We start from the raw sequence: 11,181 nt of genomic DNA on the forward strand, positions 1-11,181 counted from the left end.
AACAGGGGTTTTATTGCTTGGCTGATAAAACTATTGCAGAGACTTTTTTAGGTTCCTGATGTGTAATTGCTCTGCATTCTTATTGTTGGCACAGAGCACCCGTCCAACTGTTATTCCTCACATAGTGCTGTGGAATTGGGCAGCAGGGATTTCTACTAAAATCCCTCTTTCCTTGATCTTTTCCTTGATCCCTGGGTTACACTGGCAAACAGCTCCTGTATACTGTCTATACTGGAGTTTGAGTTGGACAGGGACCAGTCAATCAGTGAAGGCTCTGTGCCTGCTGAATGCCATGCCCTGGCTGTCTGGTCTCCGGTTCTGACTTCATCAAGTGCTGTAATCATTAACCCCTGCAGGAAGCCCGCAAGACAGACGAGAGTATCTGCTTCTGCTCAGCTAGACACAGTGACTGTTGAAGCCCTGAGATGGAGAGAAGTCAGGAAAGAAATGGTGGTGAGGGGGTGGCAGGACGGGAGCCAGGTGGTGAGGGGCTAAGGCTGAGGAGGGAGATTGGTTTGTGGAGTGCCGTGTCCCTGATGGCTGGCTGTATGATTGGCTCTGGCGTCTTCATGTCACCACAGGGGGTCTTGGTCTACATGGGCAGCCCTGGAGCCAGTCTTGTGGTCTGGGCAGGCTGTGGCCTCCTGGCCATGATGGGTGCCCTGTGCTATGCTGAGCTGAGTGCCCTGGTTCCCAAATCTGGAGGGGAGTATGCCTACATCCTGCAAATCTTTGGCTCTTTGCCAGCCTTCCTGGTTATCTACACATTTGTGTTGCTGGTCAGACCAGCTGCCATTGCTGCCGTCTCCCTGAGCTTCGCTGAGTATGCCGTGACCCCCTTTTACCCTGGCTGCTCCTCGATGCCCCAGGCTGTGCTCAAGGGTGTGGCTGCCTCCTGCATCCTGCTGCTGACGCTGGTCAACTGTTGGAGCTCACGGCTGGCCACCATGCTGGTGAACGTGTGCGCCGTCGCCAAAGTGTTCTCGTTGCTGGTCATCGTGGTGGGTGGGGCCGTGGTGCTGGCCCAGGGCCGGGGCCACACGGAAACCTTTTTGCTTGCCTTCCACAACACAACACAGCAGGCTGGGCGCATTGGCATGGCCTTTTACCAGGGCATGTGGTCCTTCGATGGCTGGAATAACGTCAACTATGTGGTGGAAGAGCTCAAGAATCCGAAGGTGAGTCCATAATACTTCTTCAGAGGGTGAAATCTCCAAACATTAGCTGTTCCAATTATTGTTATTTGAACTGACTAAAACCATGAGAAATCAGCTGAAAATGGGGGTACCCTTTTTGAAGTCATGAATGCCAGCCCACTGTCTACCTTAAGTAGTTTATGGAATTAGAGGAATAATAACTTCCCAAGTAAGCACAGAAATTTATAGGATCACACTCATGGTCTCATTTGCCTGGCAAGGTCGGTATTATCAACACCATTTTTCACATGGGAAAACTGAGGCTTAGAAAGGGGGAAGTGATTGTGAGGTCATACCACTAGCAAGAGGCCGTGCTTGATGACTCAGCTTGTTATCTGTCTTGATAGCTGAAACATTTGGACTCTTCAGTTACTATGGAAATTAACTCTTTGCTATAAATATATTTGCTTAGGTTGCTATTTGTTTTCTTTTTTTCCTGCAGGAGCCTTTAATTTTCAGAGGGTGAGAACTGAGTCTTTTCCTCTACATCCTCGGGGCTGGCTCAGGGGCCATTACATGTCTCACCTCTCAGCAGAGGCTCCCTGGAGGGGGGTTTGGGAGAATCTGGGGGGAGAAGAGGAGCTTGGAGACTGAAGTCCCAGAGCACAGAGAGACCGGGGTGAGAGCCAGAAGTCCTGGGACCTAGTTTTTATTCTTGCATGTAATTCCTCGTGCTTTAGTTCCTCCCTATCAACGGGATCATAATAGCTGCCCCACCTACCGCGCAGGGCTTGAAGGTATTAACTGTTATTAACTGGCGTAATCACTTGTGGATGGAGTGCCATAAACAGCTGTAATTTCAGGTGAATGGTTACTGTGTGTCCATGGTGGCTCTGGGTGAGGCCGGGGCTGCCAGGCAGGGGCACGGGCTCATTCAGTTCACAGGGCTAGACTCCTCTCTCTCTGAATCCAGGCTCTGGGCTCGGAGCTGGTCCAGGGAAAGAGCAAGGGGGTCCAAAGGTGACAAGCTCCCATGCCATAGAGCATGGATTAGCAAATTTTTTTCCATAAAGGATTAAAAAGCTAACATTTTAGGTTTTGTGGGTCACGACTCCTCTGTCACGATCACTCAACTCTGTTGCAAATAGCCGTAGGCCACAAATAAGGGTGGCTGTGCCTCCCTAAGAGTTTATTTACAAAAACAAGCAGTGGCTGGTTTTGGTCCACAGGCTGTAGTTTGCTGACCTCTGAATTTTTTTAAACAAATTTTTTAATGTTTATTTATATTTGAGTGAGAGAGAGAGAGAGTGTGTGTGTGCATGAATGGGGGAGGGGCAGAGAGAGAGGGAGACACAGAATCCAAAGCAGGCTCCAGGCTCCAAGCTGTCAGCATAGAGCCTGACAAGGGGCTTGAACTCACGAGCTGTGAGATCATGACCTGAACCGAAGTCCGACACTTAACCGACTGAGCCGCCTAGGCACCCCTGCATTTTTGACAAATGTGGGTTTCTTTCTTTCTTTTTTTAATGTTTATTTATTATTGAGAGAGAGACACAGAGTGTGAGCAGGGGAGGAGTAGAGAGAGGGGTAGACAGAATCTGAAGTAGGTTCCAGGCTCTGAGCTGTCAGCACAGAGCCCGACGCGGGGCTCGAACTCACAAACTGTGAGATCATGACCTGAGCCGAAGTCGGTGGCTTAATCAACTGAGCCATCCAGGCACCCCGACAAATGTGGGTTTCAAGCAAAAACAAAGCCATGCCTCTGAATGATGGACAATTGAAATTATGACTCTAAGTCTGAGCTCTGAAGCACATGTTAAGTGTATCTTTGTTTCACACTCTTTTTCAAGAAACGGCAGATCCTATGCCAAACCTGGGCCAGCGTTATGCCCATGTGCCCTGGAATTTGAGTAAAGAGTTAAGGTGTTTGAGAATGAAACCAGGAAATCTCACTGTTCTTGTGGCACAACCTGGGGCTTGGCTGTCATAGCTCATTAGCTGGCCGGTGGGCTGTCCAAGAGGAGTCGAATTCAAAAGCATGTCAGATCCCTTCCCTGTGACTTGGCATGTGGCTGGGTCATGCATGGTGGGTGCTTGCCTGCTGAGGGCACCCCACAGCAAGGCCTGCAGTAGGAGGAATCCAGGACTCTGCTCCATTGCCCATCTTTGCTACACGTGGCCTCTTCTTGGCCCAGGCAGAACACACTTTCAGGACTGGGAAGATGAGGAATTAGCCGCCACGCTGAAACAGTGGTTGGGGCCATTTCCTTTGCCTCCAGATCCTCAGATTTGAGAGCTGGAGGGAACCCGAGAGAACCTACTGTCTGTGAGAGTCCATTGCTGTCCTACTGGCTTCACTTGCATGCATTTGTCACATGACCTGCTAGGTCTGCTGACCAGGTTGCCCAGGACTGGAGACTTCCTAGGGATATGGGGCTTCTGGTGTTAAAAGCGGGAAAGTCTCAGGCAAGCTGGGGCGAATTGGTCACTCTCCCCGGCCCCTGCCCTTAGAGGATGGGACAGAGGCTTGGATATAATAAAGCTTGCTGAGGTGCTGTCTCCACTTGCTGCTGGAACTCACGAGTCAGAACAGTCCAGCAGTCCTGTGAGAGGAGGGCTGGAGCTGAGCCTTGAAGGGCTGATGTGGTTTGTGGCAAAACAGCCGTGTAGAGGCAGTGTGAACAGGAACACAGAGACCAGAAAGAACTGGGCATCTCTGTGTCTCAAGGAAGTTTGAGTAGGGCAGAAGACAGGCCCTGAGATCAATACTCTGCCCTCAGTGCCCCCTTCCTCCTGTGCTTGCCTCCAAAGTTTTCTGTGGCAGATCTCAGGCTGGCAGAAAGCTCTGGAAATTGCCTTATTATTATTTTTTAAATATTTATTTACGTTTGAGAGAGAGTAAGAGCGAGCCGGGGTGGGGGCAGAGAGAAAGGGAGAGAGAGAATCCCAAGCAGGCTCTGCACTTTAGTGCAGAGCCTGATGTGGGGCTTGAACTCACAAACTGTGAGATCATGACCTGAGCTGAGCTCAGTAGTTGGATCCTTAACCGACTGAGACACCCAGGTACCCTTGGAAATTGCTTTTTATATAATGTTGAAGAAGAGAAGATGTGCTAACCAGGGGCAGATGCTAAAATGGGGGAGGGTCCTACCTAGTGGTGGACCAGGAGGTGTGTGTGGGACTGTGGTTCAGCCCTCCCAGGGACAGCTCTGTGCCAAGTCTGGAGAAGACCTCCCTGCCAACAGAATGACCTCTTCTGTGCTTCATTTCATGTTGTAAGTGTCAGTAGCAGCAATACCAGGTTCTGGGGTCCTGTTTGGTACTGAGGGGAGAGGCTCTGGGCTCATCAGTGCTTGCCTGCCCCTCAAGAGGTAAGCCAAAGGACATCTAGAGAAAGTCCTGCGTGACGCGGGGGGGGGGGGGGGGCGTGGACATGCGTTTACTGCTTTGAGGTGTAGATGTCTATCCAGGGTGGCCCAAGCCTGGGAAATGTTTTTTGTTTTTGTTTTTAATTTTTTAATGTTTATTTATTTTTGAGAGAGAGAGAGACAGAGAGAGACAGAGACAGAGAGAGAGAGAGAGAATGTGAGCAGAGGAAGGGTGGAGAGAGAGGGAGACAGAATCTGAAGCAGGCTCCAGGCTCTGAGCTGTTAGCACAGAGCCCGATGTGGGGCTCGAACCCACGAACTGCAAGATCATGACCTGAGCTGAAGCCGGACGCTTAACCTACTGAGCCACCCAGGTGTTCCTTTGGGGAATGTTGAATGGAGTTCTGTGGGTTCAGAGGGAGACCCCTTCCTTCCATTTGCTCCTGGCTCCAGAATGATGTCCAGGGCTGGGGGGGGGGGGGCGGTGGGAGGGTGGCCAGGCGGTGAAGTGGGAGGGAGTACACTCTGTTTTACCCAGTTTTCATTTATTCCTCCATTTTTACTGGACGCCTGCTCAGTACCTTTATTGAAAGACCGAGGGTCAGAGTGGCACAATGCCTCCATAGGATAAGCTGCTCTGTGTGCCCACAGCCCTTATGTCCAGGCCCTTCCTTTTCCTTACTCTGTGCTGATCCTCATACCTTGCAGGGAGGCAGAGCAGTGAGAAGTCCCATTTTACAGATCCCCAATGACCCCCAATTTCCAGTTGAGGAGCCTGAGGGTCAGAGTGGAACCCCTGGCAGAAATGGCCTTCAGTCTGGGTGGGCCTGAGTCCTGGAGACCCAGAAAATAGGCAGGGTTGTCATGGTGGTCTTGGAATATTACAGCTGGAAAGATTGATGAATAGCCAAGAATGAAGATCTTTAACTTCCTTGTCCCTTCTCTGTGCTCTGTTCTCGTGGGTGCCCCCACTCCTCTCAGGCCCTCTGTATCTCCACTGCTCAGACTGGTTCCTGCCCCTCACGGCCTCCCAGCACATCTGTTGTTTGTGGATCCAGGCCATGGACTGTGAGCACGTGGAAGAGGGGCACACAGCCTGAGTGGCCCCCAGGGCCTGACATACTCCCTGAGGCCAGGATGAGCTCAGCACTGCACTGACGAGCCTGTTCTGGGGGCCTGAGAAGGAACTCACCACCTAACACGTGGCTTCTTCTTCTGGACTCTGCAGCAGAACCTGGTGTGGGCAGTGATGATCGCCATCCCCCTGGTCACCAGCTTGTACCTCCTGGTCAACATCAGTTACCTGCTAGTGTTGTCGCCCAACGAGATCCTTTCCTCTGATGCTATGGCTGTGAGCTGGGGGTGAGTGAGTCAAGTCAGTGTTCCTTGGCCACTGGGCAGACATCAGGTTTAGGGAAGGATAGTGTCCTGTGTATATTTCAAGTTGCCTCTGGATGTTTTGCTTGCTCTGTTTCCTTGCTGTTGTCTTCCAGTTTGCTGCTGGAGTTCCTTCCCTTGACCCTCTGTTGTCCTAGGAACCAGGTGCTGGGGGCCTGGGCCTGGCTGGTACCGTTGGCTGTCGTACTCTCGACATTTGGCTCTGCCAATGGGATGTTCTTCGGTGGAAGTCGTGTGTGCTATGTGGCTGCGAGAGAAGGCCACATGGTGAGAGATGGGGTCTGGGCTGGCCAAGGTGGTGGGGGCTGCAGGAGGGCTAAGCTTTCTCCTGCCTGAGCTTAGCACTTAGCCCAAGCCAGGACTCCCCCTACAAGACATAGCCTTCTTCTCTTCTTTAAAAAAAAAGAAAAAAAATTTTTTTTTAGTGTTTATTTTTGAGACAGAGAGACAGCATGAGTTGGGGAGGGGCAGAGAGAGACTGAAGCAGGCTCCAGGCTCTGAGCTGTCAGCACAAAGCCTAATGCAGGGCTTAAACTCACGAACCGTGAGATCATGACCTGAGCTGAAGTCAGACATTTAACTGACTGAGCCACCCAGGCACCTTAGCCCTCTTTTCTTCTGAGAATGAGACTCAAGCATCCCAAGCATCTCCATTTAAACTCCAGTCCTTTGACTTCCAGGTTTTGGGAGTCACCATACTGGATCACATTGTGGAGTCTGTAGGTGATGGGGATGTTTGTGTAGGGCAAACGGTGTGGGGGCAGCGGGGCAGAGCCACAGGAGCAGAGCCGAGCTGGTGAGTACGCTCAGGGCCCCTCCCCCTGGGGACTCTGTCCCTCTGGTACCTTTCGCAGCAATGATGCTGAACAACAACTCCAAGATCTAGGGGGCTGACAACAGCAAATGCTTCATGATGCTCATCGGTCCCTGGGTCTATCGTGGCTCTGCTTCAGCCTGGGGTTCGTGTTCAGATTTTCTCATTCAGGTCTCTGAGTCTGTTCTTGTCTCAGGGACCCAGGCCAAAGCATATTTTTTGCCTAAAGCAGGTGGCAGGGGTTCAAGAGACCAAGCCAAGCCACACAGGTATATTTCGAGCCTCTGCCATGTTACCCCTGCTCACATTTCATTGGCCAAGCCCAGAGTCAATGGATGGGGAAGTACCTAGTATTTCTCCTACAGAGGTGGGAGAGGGAGGACTATTTGCTGAGTACTTATACAGTCTACTACCATAATCCATGATCCTATTCCATGCTCCATCCATAACCATCCCACCCTCTTCTCCCCCATCCTCTGTCTTCCCGCCCCTGGTCCCTCTTCCTGTTGGGGATGAGCAATAGAAAGTTGGACAACCTGGCCAGGCACGTGGGTCAGCTCCCTACACTCTAGCCCACGTCCTAAGCTTTTTGGGTCTCTGGAGTGATCGGCCTCCCAAGCTGTACGCTGGGCCTGCTTTCACCCCAGGTGAACCACAGAGACCTGCATCTTGAAGCTGTGGGGACTGGGGACTATTAGGTTGGGCACACTGGTGTCCAGAGTGAGTTTGGCAGGGGAAGAGAGCTGGGAACTTCCCAGGGCAGAAACCTACTGCGCCTCCCTTGGCGGGGCGGCTGCCTGACACCTGGCTTTGCTCCCAGCCCCAACTTCTGTCCATGGTTCATGTGCATCGCCTCACACCAACTCCGGCCCTGATGTTTACCACGGCAGTGGCTTTGGTCCTGGTCATCCCAGGAAGCTTCAGCACCATCGTGAACTTCTTGAGGCAAGTGAGACTGTCCTCCCGTGCTGGGTATCTCATGGCCCCTTTGTGCGTATACTCACATACACTCATATGTATATGGAAGCCCCCTATGTGTGCACACTCACACACATGCATGTGTGTATATAAATACGTGTGTGCACACTTCTGGAAGCCCCTATGTGTAACTATCGCATATATGCCTGTTTATATACATAAAGATATGCATGCACACTTCTGGAAACCTGAGCTCAGGGCTCTTGCACATGCACACACATTTCAGCCATTCTCTCCCAGTTATGTTTCCAAAATTAAATGTGGCTCCCTCCTCTCTTGTCCTATTTCCAAAAATTCAATGAGACAAATGTTTCACCAAGAGGCAGACAAGTTAAAGGCTTGTGTTGTCTTTGTCATTTTTTATTCTTCCTCGTTCCTTTATTCTGTCGCTGAGATCACGTTAAAGCTATCTTCAGGCTTTACTCACCACGACTGGTAGCCCTTGGCTGTGGTGTGATTTTCCCTTTGTAGTCTGATCTGTGCTCAGGACTCTGACCCAGCATATCTTTATTGAACCTAGGGCAGACCCACAACCAAGCTGGGTAGGTATAATCAGAGATTGCATCAAAATGGAGACATATTCTGACCCCCTTTATTGCCTTGCCTGGGGCAGAAATGATGGACTGTCGTGCCATTCAGTTGTGGTTTTATGACCTCATCTGAAACAGGTTTCGTGGGCACATCCTTACACTTACAGGCAAGTGTGGCGTCTGGATGCCGAGGGAGCTCTCAGAGCAATTTCTCAGGCATCGCGTGTTCTCTTCTTCATTGTCATAAGTATAATTAATCTTCTGGAACAGGATATACAATGCTTGATGTGACTTTCTTCAGAACATTAAGTAACAGATCTGGTTTTCTTTTTATCTTTTTCCCATGAGAAAGGATAAAATCGTTATATGATGAGAATAATATCAAACTGTGGTGAACCCAGGGTTTCTTTGGGCTGAGATTGGGGAATGTGACTGAGTGTTCCGGCACAGAGTGAGAATGTTGGGGATGATCTATCCCAACAAGGACCTCATGTCTCCCAGTCTTGACTGCCTCAAGAGATGGCCTGGTCTGGATCCAATCTCCCGGATCAGATGAGGCTTCCATCGGACCTGTATCAGCCACTCAACTAACCACACTGGGGAAGGCAGAGGCCAGGCACTTGTCTGGGTGTTCAGTGACCTATCCTGTCACCGACTCTAAAGTAGGAGCATCTGCTATGAGTGTGCTGGTCCCTGAGGAGAGCACAGGCTTCCTTGACATTTCACCAGACTCCTGTTTTTAGACACACAAATGCTCCTCCCTCTCTTTGAAAATTGTCCTTTTCTGTCTAGTCAGGGGCAGTCAAACAAGGCCCAATATGAAGCCAAGTGGGTGCCTGGGCTTGTATGTGTGAGTCACTTTGTGACTGGAGATGAAGGAGGCAAGAATACCCTCCATTGCATTCCTGTTCTTGGTGCCCCAGCCTTGCCTTCTTCTTTCCTAAGTCTGCATAGACAAGGACAATTGGGGGTAGCTGAAAGGCCCCTGATGAGCTTGCACTTCTGTCCCAGGTTTGCGACTAGTAGGCCAGCCCCTCTTGCAGGCCCACCCAGGGAAGGGCCTCAGAGTAAGTGGCTCATGTTTGCCTCTTAGCTTCCTTGGCTGGATCACCTATGGAACCACCATTGGCTGTCTCTTGTACTTGCGGATAAAGAAGAAGAATCTTCCTCGACCTTACAAGGTAGAGTCTGGAATAAACATTGGGCTTTTTGCAACCCTAGGCTGTTGCATGAAGCAGATCGTTGGACCATAGCCCCATTTGGGGCCTGGAGAAAGAATGTAAGAAAGGATGTCATATTTGGTAGACAATTTCTATATTTCCTGGGGGTGAGGACATCTGGATCACAAGGCATCGATTCTGCTTACTGGGGACTCATTTCTCCTCTGGAGGACCCTGAGGGAGAACAACAGGAGACCAATGCAGAGAGGATGCACACATATAGTAGGAGGATTAATCCTCACATAGCATAGAGAGGATTAGCCTGGGTCCCAAAGCCCCTGATCCTTGGATGGCCCCTTGTAACCTGGCAGGCAGCTTCCCTGGCCAGGCAAGGTAGGATGGCAGTGACTGGAAGAGAGGAGCTGGTGCCAGGTGAAAGCAACAGGCAGGCAGGCAGGAGGGACAGAGCCCAAGGGCCACATACAATATCCCGTGCCTCTCCATCATCCAGGTCCCTGTGTCCATTGCAGGTCCCCACCATCATCCCTGTCATCATGCTCCTTGCTTCTCTCTACCTGGTGCTGGCGCCCATTATCGACCACCCCCAGACTGAGTTCCTGTACATCTTCCTGTTCCTGCTCAGTGGCATCCCGGTCTATTTCCTGTTTGTCTATTTCCAGTGCCAGCCCAGGTGTTTGCAGATGGCCACCCTGTATCTCCAGCTGCTCCTGGAAGTTGCTCCAACCACTAAAAATGTTGACTAAAGGACTGGACAGTTGTGCACTGCCCTCCTTGCTGCAGACACCTCTATCCCCACACAAGTGGCCTTGCGAGTTTCTCTGTAGGCTGACTCTGCATAATTTTAATGAGCAACTGGAATGCTAAATACAGCTGTTGTGAAGTTTTGGGGGTATCCAGCCAGGACAGCATCCCTCCTTCTCTAAGAACTGCTCCTTCAGTGAAGGTGGATCTCACAGCCACATTGGTATTACATGGCTGCCTCTCTGGGTATGGTTTTTTGATATTCCAGGTGGGGAGCATGAAATACATTCCCTCCTTTGGGGATTTTGGAGTTAGAATTCTTATGGTTGCCTAATCTGAGGAATTGTAAGTCCTGGGCTGTATGTGGAACCATCTTCCATTATGGGGGCAGAGAAGCAGAGAAAGCTCCCGTGCAGAGAAGGATGAAGATACACAGTGAAATGGTGTGAGAATTATGTGGTCCCTGAGAGCTGGGGAAACGACCTGAGTAGACAGCAGCCTGGGTCCCTGGCTGTTTTATAGTTCTGGTCTCTGACCTTCTGTAGCCCAACTGCCATCTAGCCGTCCTTCCTCCTTTTTGATCATCAAGGACAACCTGATGCCTTATAATAAATTTCCAATTTCGGCTCAGGTGAGTTTGAGTGAGTTCTCATTTCCTGCAAATGGAAAACCTTTGGGTCTGACAAACCTTGTTCAGGGAAATATGATACTTTAGTTCCTGTTTATTTATTTTTTATTTTTTTATTTAAAAAAAATTTTTTTTAACGTTTATTATTTTTGGGACAGAGAGAGACAGAGCATGAACGGGGGAGGGGCAGAGAGAGAGGGAGACACAGAATCGGAAACAGGCTCCAGGCTCCGAGCCATCAGCCCAGAGCCATCAGCCCAGAGCCATCAGCCCAGAGCCATCAGCCCAGAGCCTGACGCGGGGCTCGAACTCATGGACCGCGAGATCGTGACCTGGCTGAAGTCGGACGCTTAAGCGACTGCGCCACCCAGGCGCCCCATTTAGTTCCTGTTTAAAACCACCAACTG

The 11,181-nt window shown here is 50.6% G+C and overlaps 1 protein-coding gene across 1 annotated transcript; it reads left to right on the top strand.

The window, feature by feature from the left end:
- Positions 1–365: 365 nt before the first annotated feature.
- LOC121044170 (b(0,+)-type amino acid transporter 1-like) lies at positions 366–10,766 on the top strand. Its single transcript, XM_040496152.1, has 6 exons — positions 366–1,178; positions 5,733–5,866; positions 6,040–6,169; positions 7,537–7,661; positions 9,318–9,405; positions 9,915–10,766. Exons 1-6 carry the CDS (start codon positions 426–428, stop codon positions 10,146–10,148), a joined length of 1,464 nt encoding a protein of 487 aa, XP_040352086.1. The 5' UTR covers positions 366–425; the 3' UTR covers positions 10,149–10,766.
- The last annotated feature ends 415 nt before the right edge of the window (positions 10,767–11,181 follow it).

Source organism: Herpailurus yagouaroundi, unplaced genomic scaffold (genome assembly GCF_014898765.1).
Source record: "Herpailurus yagouaroundi ecotype Mexico unplaced genomic scaffold, PumYag 188, whole genome shotgun sequence".
In the NCBI taxonomy this organism is placed as follows: Eukaryota; Metazoa; Chordata; class Mammalia; order Carnivora; family Felidae; genus Herpailurus; species Herpailurus yagouaroundi.